General features: G+C 50.2%; 1 protein-coding gene across 2 annotated transcripts in view; it reads left to right on the top strand.

Annotated features, from left to right (window-relative positions):
• The window catches only part of RXRB (retinoid X receptor beta), a 237,200-nt gene that overhangs the window by 168,024 nt on the left and 49,054 nt on the right, over positions 1-20,122 (top strand). For both annotated transcript variants that reach the window (XM_085619929.1, XM_085619853.1), the window contains exons 6-9: positions 5,604-5,733; positions 6,349-6,481; positions 16,732-16,823; positions 18,574-18,679. In XM_085619929.1, coding sequence (XP_085476055.1) covers positions 5,604-5,733; positions 6,349-6,481; positions 16,732-16,823; positions 18,574-18,679 — 461 coding nt within the window. The remainder of the gene's footprint in view (positions 1-5,603; positions 5,734-6,348; positions 6,482-16,731; positions 16,824-18,573; positions 18,680-20,122) is intronic.

Genomic DNA, 20,122 nt, shown 5'->3' with positions numbered 1-20,122 from the left:
GTCCGTGCCAGGGTTCTTAACCCAAGGATAGAAAAGAAATATAGGCCTGCCCCTGAAGATCCTAATTACATCAAAGGGCAGCTCCCTTTGAATTCTTTGGTCGTTTCCAATGCTAGGAAACGCGCCAACTCCCAAACCACAGGAGATAAACCACCCCCAGACAAAGAATCCAAACTGTTGGAAGCCTCTGGCAAAAGAGTAGCAGCACAAGCCGCTAATCATTGGCGTATTGCCAACACCCAAGTCCTACTAGCGCGCTATGACAGGGCCCACTACAACCAATTAGACTCTATTACAATATCTGCCAGAGCAAAATAAAACCCAGGCAAATGACCTTCTCCAGGAGGGAAAACTTATTTCAAATGCGGCAATTAAATGTGCGCTTAACGCCGCAGACGCCGCCTCTAGAGCAATTAACACGAGTGTGCTCCTTCTACAACATGCCTGGCTATGCATTTCAGGCTTTAAGCCAGAGGTACAAACTACCATACTTAGTCAGCCATTCAACCAGGAACAGCTCTTTGGGCCAGCAGTAGACACTGCCCTTGAAAAAATGAAGGACACAGAGACGGCTAAGTCCATGGGAGCATTACAATCTCCACAACCAGGTGGCTTCTTTCGGCGCTCCTTCTACAGAGGAGCCTCCCAAAATATGGGAGCGGGCACCTCCTCTACATTCAAAACCACTACACAAACATCCCCCAGTAGAGGATATTTTAGAGGCGGATACAGAGGAAACAACAACAAGGGGCGAGGTCGAGGTAATTACAACACTCGTACCTCCCCTGCCGCAAAACGGGGACTTTCCTCCACTCCCCCCAGACCATTCCACTCCAGTCGGGTGAAGACTAAAACAGTTCCTACCTGTCTGGAACTCCATCACAACATAGAAGTGGGTAATACAAATTATCCAGTATGATTACTGCCTGGAGCTCACAACTACCCCCCCGCACATACCACCCAAACAGCGTTCCATGTCACCAGACCACCTTACGCTCCCCAAACAAGAGGTTCTCTCATTGCTTCAAAAACACGCAATAGAACCAGTTCCCTAGAACATCAGGGTACAGGGGTATATTCACTCTACTTCCTTATCCCCAAGAAGGACGGGACTCTAAGACATATACTCGACCTCAGACCCCTAAATCTGTACATAAACTCAGATCATTTCCATATGATCACTCTTCAACAAGTGCTCCCACTACTGCAACAAGGCGATTTCCTTGCCACACTAGATCTCAAGGACGTCTACTTCCACATTCCCATACATCCAGCCCACAGGAAGTATCTAAGGTTTGTGGTGGACGGACAACACTACCAGTTTACAGTCCTTCCATTCGGGGTAACAACCGCACCCAGAGTATTCACCAAATGTCTGGCAGTAGTAGCAGCACATCTCAGAAGACAACAAATTCATGTCTTCCCGTATCTAGACGACTGGCTAATAAAAGCCAAGTCATTCAACAAATGTGTTCTACACACTAGCCAAACCATCCAAATCTTACACAACTTGGGATTCACAATAAACTATCCCAAATCTCATCTCCAACCCTCTCACATACATCAGTATCTAGGAGCCACCATAAACACCTCCACAGCCTTAGCATATCCCAGCTTAGCCAGAATAGCCAATATACAAGCTCTTATCACAACATTTCAAATCCATCGCTCTCTTCCAGCAAGAGTGTTCATGCAACTCATAGGCATGATGGTGTCATGCATCTTCATTGTGCCTTATGCAAGACTTCAAATGCGTCCCTTGCAAGAATGTCTAGCACGTCAGTGGAACCAGGCTCACGGACAACTTACAGATCTGGTGTTGGTGGACGGCCGTACACATCGCTCTCTGAAATGGTGGAACATAAACCTGTCCAAAGGGCGGCCGTTCCTAGAGCCTCTTCCACAAATAGTGCTGACAACGGACGCATCACTCACAGGATGGGGAGCCCATCTCCTCGGGGACACCACTCAGGGCAAATGGACCACTCAACAGAAAGTGCTCCATATCAATTACCTGGAACTGCTAGCAGTGTTCCTAGCACTGAAATCATTCCAACTACATCTCCAGAACAAAACTGTCCTCATCTGGACAGACAACATGACAGCCATGTATTACATACAAAGACAAGGAGGCACACATTCTCTCCAGCTGTTGCAGCTTGCACAGAACATTTGAAGATGGGCCATTCCCCAGCACATATACCTACTTGCAGAACACCTTCCAGGGGTTCACAATCAAATTGCCGATCTGTTAAGTCGACAAACTCAACAGATCCACGAATGGGAACTACATCCCCAAGTCCTACTGCCCTTTTTCCAACAATGGGGCCAGCCAGACATAGATCTGTTCGTCCCACACGAAAATGCCCAACCTTCGCCGCCAGGTTTCCCCACCCAGAGTCAAAGGGCAATGCGATATGGATGAACTGGTCAGGCAGATTTGCGTACGCTTTTCCGCCTCTCTCTCTCATTCCATTAGTGGTACGCAAGGTCAGGCAACAGTCTCTCAAACTGATACTAGTAGCTCCCACATGGGCACGCCAGCCGTGGTTCCCAACACTACTGGAACTCTCGCTTGTTCCACACCAAAAACTGCATCTCTCCCCGTCCTTATTAACCCAGAACCATGGAGAAATCAGACACCCAGATCCCGGTCAACTGAATCTGGCGATCTGGCGCCTGAAGTCCTAGAGTTCGGTTACCTCAACCTGCCACCAGACTGCATGAATATTATTAAGGAGACCAGAAGACCTACCACTAGAGCTTGCTATGCTGCAAAATGGAAAAGATTTGCCATTTACTGCACTAACAATCATATAAACCCACTGGATGCATCCATCCAGGACATCATCTGCTACTTACTGCAGTTGCAAAGATGTAATTTGGCATACTCATCCATACGTCTCCACCTAGCAGCATTAGCAGCCTACTTACAAAATCGACAACATTTGTCACTATTTAGAGTCCCTGCGATCAAAGCCTTCATGGAAGGACTTAAAAGGATTATTCCTCCCAGATTACCACCCTCTGTGTGGAATCTAAACATTGTTCTTACCCGGCTCATGGGACCCCGATTTGAACCTCTGCATAAATGTGAACTACAGTTCCTCACATGGAAAGTAGCTTTCCTTATCGCTATCACATCCCTCAGAAGGGTAAGTGAAATCCAGGCTTTAACCATACAAGAACCATTCTTACAATTACACCGTAACAAAGTGGTTCTTAGAACAAATCCGAAATTCCTTCCAAAAGCCATATCTCCGTTCCATCTTTACCAATCAGTAGAGTTACCAGTGTTCTTCCCAAATCCAGACTCGGTAGCTGAAAGAGCTCTTCATACCTTAGACGTTAAAAGAGCCCTTCTTTACTACATTGACCGAACCAAATCATTCCGCAAAACAATTGTTTGTAGCTTTCTCTCCACCACATAAAGGCAACCCCATTTCCAAGTCTGGGATAGCTAGGTGGATAGTTAAATGTATCCAAATATGCTACCACAAGTCTAAACGCACACTAACGGTTCCCCCTAGAGCGCATTCCACACGCAAAATAGGGGCTTCCATGGCAGTCTTAGGAAACATTCCCTTAGAAGATATTTGTAAGGCAGCCACATGGTCTACAACACACACTTTCACTAAACACTATTGTGTTGATGTGCAAGCAAAGCAACAAGCTTCTGTGGGTCAGGCTGTCCTTAAAACTTTATTTCAAACTGCTGCAACCGATACAGGTGACCACCCGTAGGGGAGTTACTGCTATATAGTCTAGCCTAAGTGTGTGATCTGCAGCTCATATGCCTCGAACGGGATATGCTACTTACCAGTATGCATCTGTTCTTGGCATGTAGAGCTGCAGAGCCACACACACCCACCCACCTCCCCGGGACCTGTATCTGTTCCAGCATTGTCTTACTTAGACATCACACATGGACATCTTTCTCTTTTCTACAAACTCCATAATTTCCCATCATGGCGGAAAAACAATCTAACGATGGAGTTGATGCCCATGCGCACTGTGGTCCAAGGGAGGAGTCCCCTATCTCGTGACCACAAAGACTTCTTCCGAAGACGACAACCACCTGCAAGCATCCGAGCCCAACACCAGATGGCGATCTACTATCCGAAGTGTGTGGCTCTGCAGCTCTACATGCCAAGAACAGATGCATACTGGTAAGTAGCATATTCCTTTTCTTTTTAGGGATAGGAACGTGAGACATGCGGAGAATTAAGTCATCAAAGGCATATGGTAGAGAGTAGCTTTGTGGGAGTGAACAGAGGTTAACTGTCACCTCAAATATGCTTGGAGGGGGAGCGGAGGGCTGTCTTGATCTAGCGTACACCAAGCTTTCATCTGCGCTCCACATTTATCGCCGGGCGATACATTGTTCCCCCCCCCCTCCCCCCTTACTTGGCAAACGAGTCTAGTGGAAGAAGGTGTGCTTGAGGTGTCAACTGGTACTGACTTGGGTTAACGTATCCAGCATGGCCATATCATCGCACGTTTTCAGGAAAAGCATGTAATCTAAATTTAGACTTAACAACAATGGGCCTGTGCACATGTCAACAGTGTATGTAGAGCAATTTCTCTATCAAAAGCTTCTGACCGGTTGGTGATATGGTGTTACTCAATATATTACAAATGACTTCTTCGGTCTTATAGGCAAATGAAAATCATGGTGGGTCTCTGCCAGTTGTATTCCATCCCGGCTGGCGTAGGTAAGTAGGAGATAAAAACGTGTCAGGTCCGGAAGTGAGGACCATTTGGTGGAGCCGAGAGTTGAGGCTCCACTTCGTGTGGTGTGCCATCTTAGGCGGCAGCGTGCCCCGTAGTATAGCCCGGTTCAGATTCGGGCAGGAGGAGCCAATGACGATATCTCTACCTATAGAGCAGCAGGTACGCTGTACATTTTCGACCGCCACAGTGTCTTAGACCGGAAGACATTAATTTGCCTATAAGCCCTGAAGAAGTCTTTGGGTACTTCACCAGACGAAACATGTTGGCTGGGCAACCGAAAAGAAGAACAAATAATACTCCAGATTGTTCTTATTCATTTGTAATATATTGTGTAACACAATATCACCAACCTCTCAGAAGCTTTTGATAAAGAGAAATTGCTCTGCATACACTGTTGACGTGTGCACAGGCCCATTGTTGTTGTATTGACCATGTGTCTGTATTCAGGGATTCAGGGTTAACCCCTACCTGTGGCACCATCCTATGCACACTGTAGCTACACACTAAAGCACACCTGTTGCAGGCGCCATTTCCCTACCACGTTGGAACCCTGTCCGTTCTAGCTAAATTTTGGCTTACTGAATCTAAATGGATCTAATTTTTATAGTCTGCGGTTATCCTTAAACCTGGCATTAATCAGCTCTCCTGGGCATACGTTACTCATACCCACTGTTGACTAATCTCGAGGTGTGTTAGTGGGGGTAAAGCTGGGGTTAACATGTTACCACAAGTGCGAAGGGGTTGAAGCAACATGTTGAGAGCTGCCCATGTAACTGCCTCATTGGGACTTCATGCTGAGGGGGGGTGGGAGAGGGCTGTTCCTGTGTGTAATGTTTGGCATCTGACCTTGTTTCCGTCTCTGTCCTCAGCCCAATGACCCGGTGACTAACATCTGCCAGGCAGCTGACAAGCAGCTCTTCACCCTGGTGGAGTGGGCCAAGCGCATCCCTCATTTCTCTGAGCTTCCCCTAGACGACCAGGTCATCTTGTTGCGAGCTGGTAAGCATCTCTCCATTCAAGCCTCTCTTCATGTGCTACTATTCCTTGGCAGCCTATCTGTGGAAGTGTGTGCCTCCTTTAGACCTCCTTTGCTGGCAGTCTGTGTTCCTCTGAGAACCACGCCAGGGACATTGTGTGCCTCACTCCTATCTCCTAATACGTATTGGAGGCTGTCTGTGACCCCCTCAAACTACTGATGCTGACACTCATCCCACAGAGTCCATCTAGTGGCAGCATTTGAGCCCTCCAGCCCACAATTGGTGTTAGTCTTTGTTTCTTTCAGTCCTCACTTTTGGCAGTCTGTTCTTCTGTGGGATCTCCTTGGTAACACAGTTCTCCAATCATTCCACATCTGTAACAGTGATCAGGCGTTCCCTCGTGTGTAATACTGTGCTACCCTGTTTTCCATTTGTAACACTGAGATTACTTTGGTAGACTGTGCTCTTTTGGACACTCCTAACTCAATCTATCCTGTGCGTCCAAGAATGAGTCTTCCCTCTCATCTATGTTGCTCTCCTGTATCTTTGTAGGTAGTCTCTTAACAGTCTGCTTCTGTTTTGTGGCTCTTTCCCTTTTGTCCTGGATATGTTGACCCCCACGCTTCCATATCTGCAGGTTGGAATGAGCTACTCATTGCCTCGTTCTCACATCGTTCCATCGCTGTGAAGGACGGGATCCTGCTGGCGACTGGCCTCCATGTCCACCGCAACAGTGCACACAGCGCAGGGGTGGGTGCCATCTTCGACAGGTAAGGGCTCTGCAGTTTGGTTGTCTTCATCCCAGATGCATGTTTGGTATCTTTTCTCTGTATTTACGTTCCTTTAGTTTAATGCGACTCTGGCGCTAATGCATTTGGCCACTTTGAAAGGTTGGCCTATTCCTTCCATCTCCTTTTACTGATTCTTTATTGCAGGAGTGCCCCTTTTTTTGTAAAGACTCTGCTTTGCCTTCATCGGTAGTTCTTAAGAATCTACTTTTGTTGTTTAAGGATGGAAATTTTAACACCACTCCCTTGTCTGTTCTTGACCACTCTCTTTTAACACAACAAGCTTAAGGGAGGTCATCGGGGCTCTCTGGATTGCAGGGATGTTTCCCCAATTGGCAGTTCTTTTTAAAGTTAATCTGTCTTAGGAAGTCAGTCGTGTTACCAGAAAAAAACATCCTATTTGGGCTGGTTTGAGTTGTGGCGGTAAGGGTGATTGCCTAGACTCTCCGTATTTATCAGGTAAGCGGCTCACTGTGTCGACGAATTTCACTGATACTGTTACACACTCACACCCAAACTCAGCCTCAAATCATCATAATGTAGGGCTGGCTCTGTTATTAATCAAGGCAGTGAATTGAATACTTTATGCTTATGGGTGGTTGTGTTGACAAATTAGTTTGTTTTGAAACTGTCAATCCTGAGACTAGTTCAGTTTTGAAAAGAAAAGGTAAAACTGCACTCTGCCAGCTTAGCCATGAGCATCAGCACATCAAGCCTTTACTAAGATTTTGTACAAACCGTTGCATAAGAGAACGAGCAGGTCATTGAAATGATGATGATGTGATGGAGACATCTCGCCACAGATTCCTCACCTTTTGAATACTTCCCTAGATGTCAGACTGGATCCGGAAACTTTTTAGCAGTACCTCTGCATGCTGTAAGGTGGTGCCTTGTGACTCCGCACGCAGTTCTGTGCCGGAAATGAAAAGCAGAGCCTCTTGAGGTGCCACTCTAAACGCACCGACGTCAGTTCCTTTATTTCTGCGACAACAGACGTGGATCTGGAGTTCCCATCGTCTGACGCTTTACTTTTAACCCGTTGTGTGCGCGCGTCGGCCAAGGCCGTCTCGAGCACTACCTCAGTAGTGCTGCACATGTCTGTTGGCTGCGGCCCCGCCCACTCAATAAAACTCCTGCTGCACCGCGCTTAAGGAGTTAAAAAAATGTCAGTGTGCAAGGGAGGACACCCCCTCAAAATCTAATGTTTCTAATCAGTGTAGGAATTGTTGCAAACCAATGTCTGTGACGGATCCCCCACCAATTCTGCTTGTGGTGCCTGCGGTCAAGCCCTGACTCAAAGGCTTTCACTAACTGTGCGTGGATGGCCATCAGGGAAAATGAGGTGAAGCTCTACATTACCAAGCACAAAAAAACTAGTTAGGGCCACGCAAAAGTCGCGGTCTGCATCCAAGGTTCATTCCTGGCCTTGTTCCCAGAGTCATCCGAATAGCTCGAGTGGTTGATCTTCGTTGCACTCCAAGTCGTCAGGCAAATCTAAAAAGAAACACAAGAAATGGAGGCGGGACTCTGCTCCCTTGTCCCACTCGCATTCACCTGAGCAGGTGAGGGGGCGGCGTCACCCCTCGCATTCTTGCTCCTGAAGTCAGCCACCTTTGGCACAATCCAACTTTCGGGGCCGAATGCCTTGCAGCTTCAGATGAAAGAGTTGTGCAGCCATTCATCAGCTCTTCTGATACCTTCCGACTCCATCTGTTGCGCCTTCAGACCTCAAGGAGCCGAGAGGCCCTCCATCTGGCCTACTGCTGGTGAGTTCACCCTCTGTGCCAGTTGGACCCTCTGAGCCCATCTCCCTCAGGCTCCACTTACGACCCCGCTTCCGTCCCTCGAACTGAGCCGGCCCCAAGTGTGTTGACACTGGAAAAGGAGAACCTGATCGTTCTCTCGAATGTCGAGCTGGCGACTTTCTGACCTCGACTAAAGTGGAGCCCAATTCCACTTAAGGCACCTCTTCACCGTTGGATATACAAGCCCCTCAAGGGAGGCAGCCCACAATTCATTCCCTCTTTGGCATGGATTCTGATAATGACTATAAGCAGTGTATTGAGTTCTCTCAACCATACAGCCATAACAATTAGTGTAAGGACTTGCAGGAGGCTAGTCACTTCGATATCTTTCGGGAGACTTTTTTTCTTTTCTCCCCTCGGAACAACCACAGGGACTCAGCCTCTCACACTATGGTTCTGTGTAGGGCAGACTGTTTTTACTGTGTTCCTGTAACTAGGACAGATTTCTGCTGAGCCCCTCCATCCATTCAACGAGGTGCTATCGGGGCTCTGGGCCAAACCTGCCTCCCCGCTGTCAACTGACAGATTGCCAGGCGCAGTTGCCCTGCTCCGGGTAATACTGCTGTCCTTTCACAGCACTCTTCACCCGACAAGCTTTTGGTACAAGTCTCTACTAGTTGGTTTAATCAGCTCCGAACATGTTCCCTACCTCCATATCGAAGTAAATGGAAATGTTCACCAAGCTGGTTGTTTTTCTCAACCAGGCTGGCCCTCTAATATATCAAGGCTAGCTGCTTGTTGGGGCGCTACTCCTGCAACCTTTGGATTTTGGTGGCACAAGTCCCCCCAGGTGTGCCTGGCGACTTTCACCCTGTCCTGGCTCAAGCAGTTCAGGATGGTCATGATGCAGCCAAGTTCATGATTCGTTCTGGCTTTGACACCACCCATTCCATTGGATGAACCATTGGTATCCGCTTAGTCATTCGCCCCCATGCCAGGCTGCGATCGGCTGGGTTCTCCAGCAATGTCCAGTTCTCCCTGATGGGCATGCCCTGTGATGGGACACGCCTTTTTAGGAACAAGGCTGATTCTGCTCTCAAGCAATTTAAAAAGAGTAGGGCTTCTGCTCGCTCTCTGGGCTTGTTTTCCCCCCGGGAAAAAGTCAAGGACATTCAGACTGTGGACCCGATCCTTCAGTCTGTCTTGGGTTTCTGTGAGGACAACTCTGAGCCTGCTGCGACTGAGTTTCTCCTGCTTCCCGTTTGTCGAGCATGCACGTTTGTCTTCTCATTCTCCCCATTTATGCTTGGAGATTGAGCAGCAATAGCTGAACACCTACGACCTTCCTCTGGAGGTGGATGACATCCTCTTGGCACCAGCTGGCCCTGAATGGAAACACCGGTCATATAGACATATATTTGGATTTGTGCAGCACACACTAGATTGACCCCCTTCAGTCCAAGTTATCCAACGTTCTGTTTGTTCTAGCTCTTGCCTTGCAAGGCTTTACTTTGGGCACAGTTAAGGGTTACGTTCAGCCTTTTCGGCCTTCTTAGGGGAGCTGGATCAGTCCTCACTGTTTAAATCACCAGTTGAGATGCCATTTTTCAAAGGGCTGTAACATATATGTTCGAGGCATATGAGCTGCAGATTACACCCTTTTGCATAGATCGCCATCTGGTGTTGGGCCCAGATATTTGCAGTTTGTTTTTCCTCTTGGAAAGTCTTTGGAAGTCACGAGGTCGGTGACTCTTCCCTTGGATGGTATTGCGCATGGGCTTCGGCTCCATCCTCAGATTGTTTTTTTCCGCCATCGGGCTCGGATGTAATACTTCGCGCTCCGGTTCCGAACATTTCCAGTTCGACGATCGAAGCGGAATCCTCGCTCATCGCTGTATTGTTCAGATCCAGATCTCCTCAATCACCTTCTCTTCGACACATCTTAGATTCCAGTCGTCGACGGCGGCCTTCGGGCCTACCCAAGCTCCGGTCCCGGCTGATGGAAAGAACTCCTTTCAAGAAGTGCCCTCGATGTGGGTCCCAATTTCCCCACACCAATCTTCATGAGGTGTGCAACCTCTGCCTCTCCCCTGAACACTAGGCTTGAGACTGTCCGGCCTGCAAGTCTTTCAGATCGAAAAAGACTATTCGAGATCGAAGGGCCCGACGAAACATGGCCCACTCCTCGACCTCCGTTCCAGTCGACATCTTTGGGGACGACGTCGAAGATCCGGGACAGCAGCACACCGAAGAGGACCTCGTCAGTGCTTCAGAAGCCGGTGACTCAGACGTGGAGGACATCACCCCGGCGCAGAGGGTCGTGAGTACTATACCCCCTCCCGCACCCGCGCCGACACCCAAAAAGGCTTCGGTCACGCCTTCGCAACCGGGTCTAGGCAAGACCAGAGACATTGCTTCAAACACCCCACCTTCGGGCACGGTGAAGAAGCCAATTAAGCCTTCCGGCAACTCGGGCTCGAGCCAGCCTTCGGCACCGAAAAAGAGACCGGCCTCTACCTCGACACCGAGCTCTGCACCGAAGTCCTCGGTGTCGAAACCCAGCCTTTCGGTACCGACCAAACCCCATAAGGCCCTCGGCACCGACACTTCTACGCCGAAGCCCACCTCTGCGCCGACCAAAAAATCGGAGGTTCCCAAGCCCAGTGCTAAGCACGGCACGAACAAGCCTAAAAAGTCATCGGCCCCGAAACCTTCGGCGCTGACGGAACAAACATTGTCACAGGAACTGTTTACACCGGATCCCTTGCAAAAGACTCTTATCAAGGATCCAAAAACTGGACATTTGGCACTCTCTTCTAAAAAGAGACATTTGGACAAACCAGCTCCGCCTCCACCTCCAAAGAGGAAGGACTCTGCTACCTCCCCTTTCAGAATGCCTTCCCCACCTCCTCCGCCCCCACCTCATCGCTACGCGACCCTGTCTCCAGACGATGATGATCAGGGGGACCCATATTACGATCCAGGGGATGTGCCCCAAGACCCCACCCCTACAGGATCCCCAGACCCATGGGACAACTATAATAATCCAGACATTCCAGACATCCCACAAGATGACCTTTACCCTTCCAGGCCATCTCCACCAGAAGACTCATTAGGTTTCCACCACCTACTTCAGAGGGCGGCACATTATCACGGGGTAGAGCTACACACTTGACCCAGTAGAGGAGGATTTCCTCCTCGACACCTTTGATACCACACATAGGTCTACTTCCATACTACCTATGCTCAAGGGGGTGATAAAACATGCGCCAGAGGTTTTTAAGGACCCAGTCAGGCCTAGGGTCATTAACCCACGCATAGAGAAAAAGTACAAAGCTGCCCCCACAGATCCTGCCTATATCAAAGGGCCAGCGCCACTGGATTCCCTAGTGGTTTCCACTGCACGGAAGAGGTCAAACTCCCAGGCGTCGGGCGAAGCACCCCCACCTGACAAAGAGTCAAAGCTACTGGACGCGTCAGCAAAGCGCACTGCGTCACAGGCAGCCAATATATGGCGTATCGCCAACACTCAAGCGCTATTGGCCAGATACGATGGAGCGCATTATGATTAATTAGTAACCATCATGCACCATCTCCCAGAAAAATATAAAAATGGGGCCAATGAATTAATTCAAGAGGGTAAGACTATAACTAACACCTCCATACGCTGTGCCTTAGACGCAGCAGACACAGCCTCCAGGGCCATTAACACTAGCGTCCTCCTCCGTCGCCATGCTTGGCTGAGAGTATCAGGCTTCAAACCTGAGGTACAGGCCTCCATCCTAAATCATCCCTTTGACCAAGAACACCTATTCGGCCCAAAGGTAGATGAGGCCCTCGAGAAAATGAAGGACACGGATACGGCGAAATCTATGGGAGCCCTACAGTCACACCCTCCTAGGCGCTCCTTTCGCCGCTCTTCCTTTCGGGGTACGGCTAGAGGCTACTCAGCGCGTCCACTTCCTACAAATCCCCTGCTCAATCCACCTTCACAAGGGGTTATCAAAGAGGCGGCTATAGGGGCAATAACAATAAAGGCAGAGGCAAAACAAATACCGCCCGCTCTGCCACACCTCCTACCCAATGACTTCCCCCCCGCTCCCTCCAGGCCATACCACTCCAGGGCAGGCTACAAACTTTACTTCAGGTCTGGGAGACCACACCTCAGACAGATGGGTGACCCAAATTATTCGCTCAGGGTACTGCCTAGAATAGACATCTACCCCCCCCCCCCCCCCCCAAACATTCCACCCAGGCAACGCCCAATGTCACAAGAACATTCCACATTACTGAAACAGGAGGTAATCTCCCTCCTACAAAAACATGCAATAGAACAAGTTCCCGCCAATCAGCAAAATTTAGGGGTCTATTCCCTATATTTTCTGGTACCAAAAAGAAACGAGACTCTATGACCTATTCTAGATCTCCGGCCTCTAAACACATACATACATTTGGACCATTTTCACATGGTAACACTCCAGCAGGTACTTCCGCACATCTCCCAGAACGACTTTCTCACCACACTGGACTTGAAAGACGCATACTTTCACATTCTGGTACACCATGCTCACAAAGTACCTCAGATTTGTAGTGGACGGGCAACACTACCAGTTCAAGGTGCTCTCATTCGGGGTCACAACAGCACCAAGGGTATTCACCAAGTGCCTAGTGGTAGTGGCGGCACACCTCAGAAGACAGCACATTCACGTCTTCCCATATTTGGACGACTGGCTAATAAAAGCCACGTCCTACAACCAATGTGTTCACCACACCGCCACTACAATCCAACTACTTCACCAGCTAGGCTTCACGGTGAACCACCAAAAGTCCCAGCTAACACCATCCCACATAAAGCAATACCTCGGTGCCACCATAGACACCTCAAAAGTCATAGCCTACCCCAATCCTGCCAGGATTGCAAGCATTCAAGCTTTGCGTCAAAGATTCATACCTCAACACTCTCTCCCAGCAAGAGTGTTTATGCAACTGATAGGGATGATGGCCTCTTGCATTTTCATAGTGCCTCACGCAAGACTCCAGATGCGTCCGCGCCAATGGAACCAGGCCCAGGGGCAACTGACAGATCTGGTGTTGGTAGACGGTCGCACCCAAACACCACAAATCTTTCCAGAGGTCGACCGTTCCTGGACCTGGTTCCACAAATAATACTAACGGACGCATCGCTCTCCGGCTGGGACGCATCGCTCTCCGGCTGGGGAGCTCATCTATTACACCTCACAGTGCAGGGCACATGGACGCCGCAACAAAAGTTACTCTATATCAACCATCTGGAGTTACTGGCAATCTTTCTAGCCCTAAAATCCTTTCAAACACAGATTTTAGGCAAGGCAGTCCTCATTCGCACAGACATGACGGCCATGTACTACATTCAAAAACAAGGCGGCACACACTCTCCACAGCTCTCTCACCTAGCATATGGAGATGGGCAATTCCACACAAAATCTTTCTCCTAGCCCAACATGTCCCAGGAGTCAAACATCATGGCAGATCTGCTCAGCAGACAAACGCAGCAGATCCACGAGTGGGAACTTCACCCACAGGTTCTTCACCCGTTCTTTCAGATGTGGGGGCATCCACAGATAGACCTCTTCGCCACCCACGAAAACAAAAAATGCCCAAGCTTCGCCGCCAGATACCCACACCCGTTGTCCAAAGGCAATGCGATATGGATGAACTGGTCAGGCAAATTTGCGTACGCTTTTCCACCTCTCCCACTAATTCCATTAGTGGTGCGAAAGCTACAACAGCATTCCCTCACACTGATCCTAGTAGCTCCAACGTGGGCCAGACAACCGTGGTACACCACGCTGCTGGAACTCTCGGTAGTACCACACCAAAAGCCAAACTTCTCACCATGCCTCCTAACCCAGAACCATGGAGTGATCAGACACCCGGACCCAGCTCAGCTCAACCTTGCGATCTGGCTCCTGAGATCCTAGAATTCGGATACCTTAACCTTCCCCCCGACTGAACGTCATTAGAGAAGCTAGACGCCCTACCACTAGAGCCTGCTACGCTGCCAAGTGGAAAAGATTTGTTGTTTATTGCCATAACACAATCAATCCTCTAGACGCATCTATACAGCACATCATATGCTACTTGCTCCATCTACAAAGGCGTAACCTAGCATGTACATCCATTCGGCTACACCTCGCAGCAATTGCTGCTTACCTACAGAACAGACAGCACCTGTCACTTTTCAGAGTGCCTGCCATTAAAGCCTTCATGGAAGGCCTCAAACTAATAATTCCCCCCAGAGTACCACCCTCACCTGTATGGAACTTAAATATAGTTCTCACAAAGCTAATGGGACCGCCTTTCGAACCTTTGCATAAATGCAAACTGCAATTTCTCACATGGAAAACAGCTTTTCGTGTAGCCATCACTTCCCTTGGAAGGGTCAGTGAGATACAAACACTTACTATACAGGAACCTTTTCTCCAAATGCACCAGATTGTTCTCCGTACCAACCCAAAATTCCTACCCAAAGTCCTTTCCCCCTTTCATTTAAACCAACCGGTATTTTTCTCGCAACCTCAAACTGTTGCAGAAAGGGCTCTACACACGCTAGATGTTAAACGGGCTTACTTTACTATATCCAGAGAACACAACCTTTCAGAAAGACAACACAACTATTTGTCTCTTTCTCTCCACCACATAAAGCCAACCCCATCTAGGTGGATTGTAAAATGCATACAGATTTGGTACCACAAAGCAAAACGAACGCTATCTGTTCCCCCTAAAGCCTACTCTACACGAAAGATAGGGGCTTCTATGGCTTTTCTAGGGAACATCCCATTAGATGATATCTGCAAAGCTGCTACATAGTCAACACCGCACACCTTCACTAAACATTACTGTGTAGATGTGCAAAACCAAGCAACAAGCTAGTGTGGGCCAGGCTGTACTAAAAACACTATTTCAAACCACTGCAACAGATACTAGTGGTCGCCGCTAAGGTTGGGAACTGCTATATAGTCTATGCAAAAGTGTGTAATCTGCAGCTCATATGCCTCGAACGGAATATGCTACTTACCAGTATGCATCTGTTCTTGGCATGTAGAGCTGCAGATCTACACACGTCCACCCACCTCCCCGGCTACCTGTATCTGTTCCAGTCTATCTTACTTAGATACAACACACATGGGTTTCTTCACTGTTATTACTACGCTCCATCTTTCCCTGTTGGCGAAAAACAATCTGAGGATGGAGCCGAAGCCCATGCGCAATACAATCCAAGGGAGGAGTCACCGACCTCGTGACTTCCAAAGACTTTCCAAGAGGAAAAACAAACTGCAAACATCTGGGCCCAACACCAGATGGCGATCTATGCAAAAGTGTGTAGATCTGCAGCTCTACATGCCAAGAACAGATGCATACTGGTAAGTAGCATATTCCTTCCCCCTACTCCCTTTGTGATGCCCCAATGGGACCATAATCTAGTCCTCACTTATCTGCTTTGCACTCCATTTGAGCCACTTCACAGCTGTCAAGACTGTGTTCCCAGTCCTTCAAACAGTCACTCTGCTAGCGATATATGCTCTTCCTCACCCCTCTAAGGAGGCAGAAAGACTCCATTGTTTGGATCCCAAGAGAGCGCTGTGCGTCTCTATATACGTCGGCATAAGGCCACCAGGTGGATGTTCAGCTCTTTCTGGGTTGTGCTCTGAATTAAGACATGCTAAGAGTTGGCTAAAAACACAAGCTCACAAAGGACTGTGTGCTCATTCGACCAGGGCCAAGGCTGCTACCACCGCATAAGCACGCGGAGTCCCTGACGTAGGCATATGCTGGGGCATCTAAATGTGCATCCCTCCATAGGTTCACAAAGTACTATTGCCTGGACAGTCATGTTCACGAGAGGGTCATTTTGCCCACTCTGTCCTGCAGGACTTTCTGGTTGGGGTCTTCTCACAGACCCACCTCCAAATAGATGCTGCTTTGGTATCTATTCAAAAGGTGAAGAATCTGTGACTAGACGTCTTTGTCAGAACAAGTTATTTAACTTTGGTAACAGAGACTCTAGCCACTGATTTCTCACAAACCCTCCCATCCTCTCGTTCTGTGATTGGATTCTATCCATTATTAAGATCCCAAGTCTAGGAATCTGCACACTGTCTACCAATTTGCTTTTGGAGTTCTGCTTCTGGGGGTGCGGACTTATTTGAAGCAAAAAGCAACTGATGTCCATGTGCAGGAGTGTTGCCTATATAGACTCCACATGTCATTTCCAGAGAACAGTGACAGTGTGGAGCCCCTAGGTGCCACCTTTACACACACAGAGGAACTGTTGCAAAGTTTCTGGATCCAGTGACTTGTGGGAAATATTCAGAAGGTGAGGAATCTGCAGCCTGATAGTCTGTACCAGAGAGAGAATTACTGAAAGTAAGTGTAGATGCAAACAAGGAGGGGATTGAATGAGTGTTCTGTGATATTGTCACCCTAAAGGCAGTCTTCTCTACACAGGGTTTTGACTGAGCTAGTCTCAAAAATGAGGGACATGCGAATGGACAAGACCGAGCTTGGCTGCCTACGAGCCATCATCCTCTTCAACCCAGGTATACAATGTTTCCCTTTACGCATTGACGGCAAAGACCTTACCCGACTAGACTGGTGCTGCTAATGCTTTGTGGTCTAAACCATTACTTACTCTGGTCCCCTTGCCGGCCTCCCTTCCTCCCTGTGCGGTTCCCTTCCTCCCTGTGCGGTCCCCTTGCCGGCCTCCCTCCCTCCCTGTGCGGTCCCCTTGCCGGCCTCCCTCCCTCCCTGTGCGGTCCCCTTGCCGGCCTCCCTCCCTCCCTGTGCGGTCCCCTTGCCGGCCTCCCTCCCTCCCTGTGCGGTCCCCTTGCCGGCCTCCCTCCCTCCCTGTGCGGTCCCCTTGCCGGCCTCCCTCCCTCCCTGTGCGGTCCCCTTGCCGGCCTCCCTCCCTCCCTGTGCGGTCCCCTTGCCGGCCTCCCTCCCTCCCTGTGCGGTCCCCTTGCCGGCCTCCCTCCCTCCCTGTGCGGTCCCCTTGCCTCCCTCCCTCCCTCCCTGTGCGGTCCCCTTGCCGGCCTCCCTCCCTCCCTGTGCGGTCCCCTTGCCGGCCTCCCTCCCTCCCTGTGCGGTCCCCTTGCCGGCCTCCCTCCCTCCCTGTGCGGTCCCCTTGCCGGCCTCCCTCCCTCCCTGTGCGGTCCCCTTGCCGGCCTCCCTCCCTCCCTGTGCGGTCCCCTTGCCGGCCTCCCTCCCTCCCTGTGCGGTCCCCTTGCCGGCCTCCCTCCCTCCCTGTGCGGTCCCCTTGCCGGCCTTCCTCCCTCCCTGTGCAGTCCCCTTGCCGGCCTCCCTCCCTGTGCGGTCCCCTTGCTGGCCTCCCTCCCTCCCTGTGCGGTCCCCTTGCCGGCCTCCCTCCCTCCCTGTGCGGTCCCCTTGCCGGCCTCCCTCCCTCCCTGTGCGGTCCCCTTGCCGGCCTCCCTCCCTCCCTGTGCGGTCCCCTTGCCGTCCGTCCTCCCTCCCTGTGCGGTCCCCTTGCCGTCCGTCCTCCCTCCCTGTGCGGTCCCCTTGCCGGCTGACCTCCCTCCCCTGTGCGGTCCCCTTGCCGGCTGACCTCCCTCCCTCCCCTGTGCGGTCCCCTTGCCGGCTGACCTCCCTCCCTCCCCTGTGCGGTCCCCTTGCCGGCTGACCTCCCTCCCTCCCCTGTGCGGTCCCCTTGCCGGCTGACCTCCCTCCCTCCCCTGTGCGGTCCCCTTGCCGGCTGACCTCCCTCCCTCCCCTGTGCGGTCCCCTTGCCGGCTGACCTCCCTCCCTCCCCTGTGCGGTCCCCTTGCCGGCTGACCTCCCTCCCTCCCCTGTGCGGTCCCCTTGCCGGCTGACCTCCCTCCCTCCCCTGTGCGGTCCCCGTGCCGGCTGACCTCCCTCCCTCCCCTGTGCGGTCCCCGTGCCGGCTGACCTCCCTCCCTCCCCTGTGCGGTCCCCGTGCCGGCTGACCTCCCTCCCTCCCCTGTGCGGTCCCCGTGCCGGCTGACCTCCCTCCCTCCCCTGTGCGGTCCCCGTGCCGGCCGACCTCCCTCCCTCCCCTGTGCGGTCCCCTTGCTGGCCTCCCTCTGCGTCCCCCCGTCCCCCCCGTCCCCTCCTGCCCCCCACGTCCCCTCCTGCCCCCCACCCCAGCTGGCCTACTTCTGCTCACCCCGGCCTGTTAATGGGCCCTTCTGAGCTCACTGCTTAACTTTTTTATCAAAGCTTTGTGGCTTTGGCAGTCTTTGAAAGTGACTAATGTTAAAGGGACATTGAGTGAAATGGACAGTAACCTTATTCTCTGATTCTTCCTCATCTCAGATGCCAAGGGGCTCTCGAATCCTGGAGAAGTGGAGCTGTTACGAGAAAAAGTATATGCATCACTGGAGTCTTACTGCAAGCAGAAGTACCCGGATCAACAGGGCAGGTGTGTTGGAACATGAGTGTCTGTACAGAGCGGTAGGGGAGGTACAGAGGACGCTGCATGCTTCACTGATCAACAAGGCAGGGGTGTGGTAGCTTGTAGATGTGTCTGGGCCATACAAGCAGGTGTGTAGAAGCCTGTTTTGTCCAGATCAGCAGTGTGGGTAGGAAGCGGTTTACCTGGATCAGTAGGGAGGATAAGTGGACACTAATGCATCTGCCCTGATCAACAAGGCACATCTAGAATAGGCTCTGCCTGTATCCTATTCAGCAGGGTGTGTTGAAAGCTGCATGCATGCAGACCAGCTGGACATATTTGTAGAAAGCTGTATTGGCATGAGTCAGTTTAATGCAGACATTCGTCTGTAGCAGCCAGCTAGAGGTGGATTGTTCCAAATGTGGTACTGTCCTGAAACCCCAGCAGCATAGATAAAGGAGCTTATAGCTTGACAAGGCAAAGCAAGAAATGGTCCGCTTGTGGACGCTGACTGATGAGGCGCATGCTCTGCTAATGTAGGTGTAAGTGAAGTAGGTTTTAGCGTAACACAATAATTAAATTGTGGCTAAATGAAGGATTGTTCAGACAAGCCTGTCTGTTGTATATGCTGTACATTATTCTGTGTCGAGCAATGTTGCCCAGCAAGCTTTTTAGCATTTAGAATACCTCCTTGTGTGATTCTGGTGACCTGGTCGATACCCGATTCACATGACTTTCCTCCGTGATCTGGAGGTTTAGTGGTGGGAAGGAAGGATATCCAAATGATGACACTGTCCATATTTGGTAATTGATGGAAATCCTTCTTGGTGGCAAATGTCTTTGCTTTTTGCGCTCAGGGTTTTCTTATGCTTGTTTTGGTAACTTAGTCATATCCCCTGCATGTAGACCACCAGACTCAATTTGTTAAAAAAAAAAACTACATTTAAACCCAGCCCCACAAGGTTTATGAAAAACAGTGCTTTACAACATGATACGGACAGAAAAACAGCTTCTATAACTGGGCTTTTCAGAGGAGAAGAAGATAGATGAAATTGATGGAGGAGAAGAACCTTTGTGAAAGCAACTTACAGGTTTGACAGCCATAGACTTGGCTGTAGTGGAAATTGTACTTAAGACATTAATTCAGTTCTGATCAATCCCAAACCTGCAATTCATCAGGAGGGTAGCTCAATGAAACTGACTATATCTGACTGAAAGACCATCAAAAGTCCCTTGGCGTGGCAGTCGAAGTAAGCGCACAAATTATTGAACCCTCTCTGTTGCAAAAAGTAGAGCCTAGGGCGGACATACCTAAACTCCCTGACATTGCTCTGAAAAGATGGAAATCAGAGAAAGGCCAAGGTAAGGATTCTCTCTCCATGCTAAGAAAGGGGATATCCCACCGGTCAGTGTAGAGGCAGTAGAAAAGTACTCCATGCCAAAAAAAAAATGGGCGACTTGAAACAGTGT

The sequence above is a fragment of the Triturus cristatus genome, chromosome 1_1 (genome assembly GCF_964204655.1).
Source record: "Triturus cristatus chromosome 1_1, aTriCri1.1, whole genome shotgun sequence".
NCBI classification, from domain to species: domain Eukaryota; kingdom Metazoa; phylum Chordata; class Amphibia; order Caudata; family Salamandridae; genus Triturus; species Triturus cristatus.
This window is presented reverse-complemented; position numbering and strand designations above follow the sequence as displayed.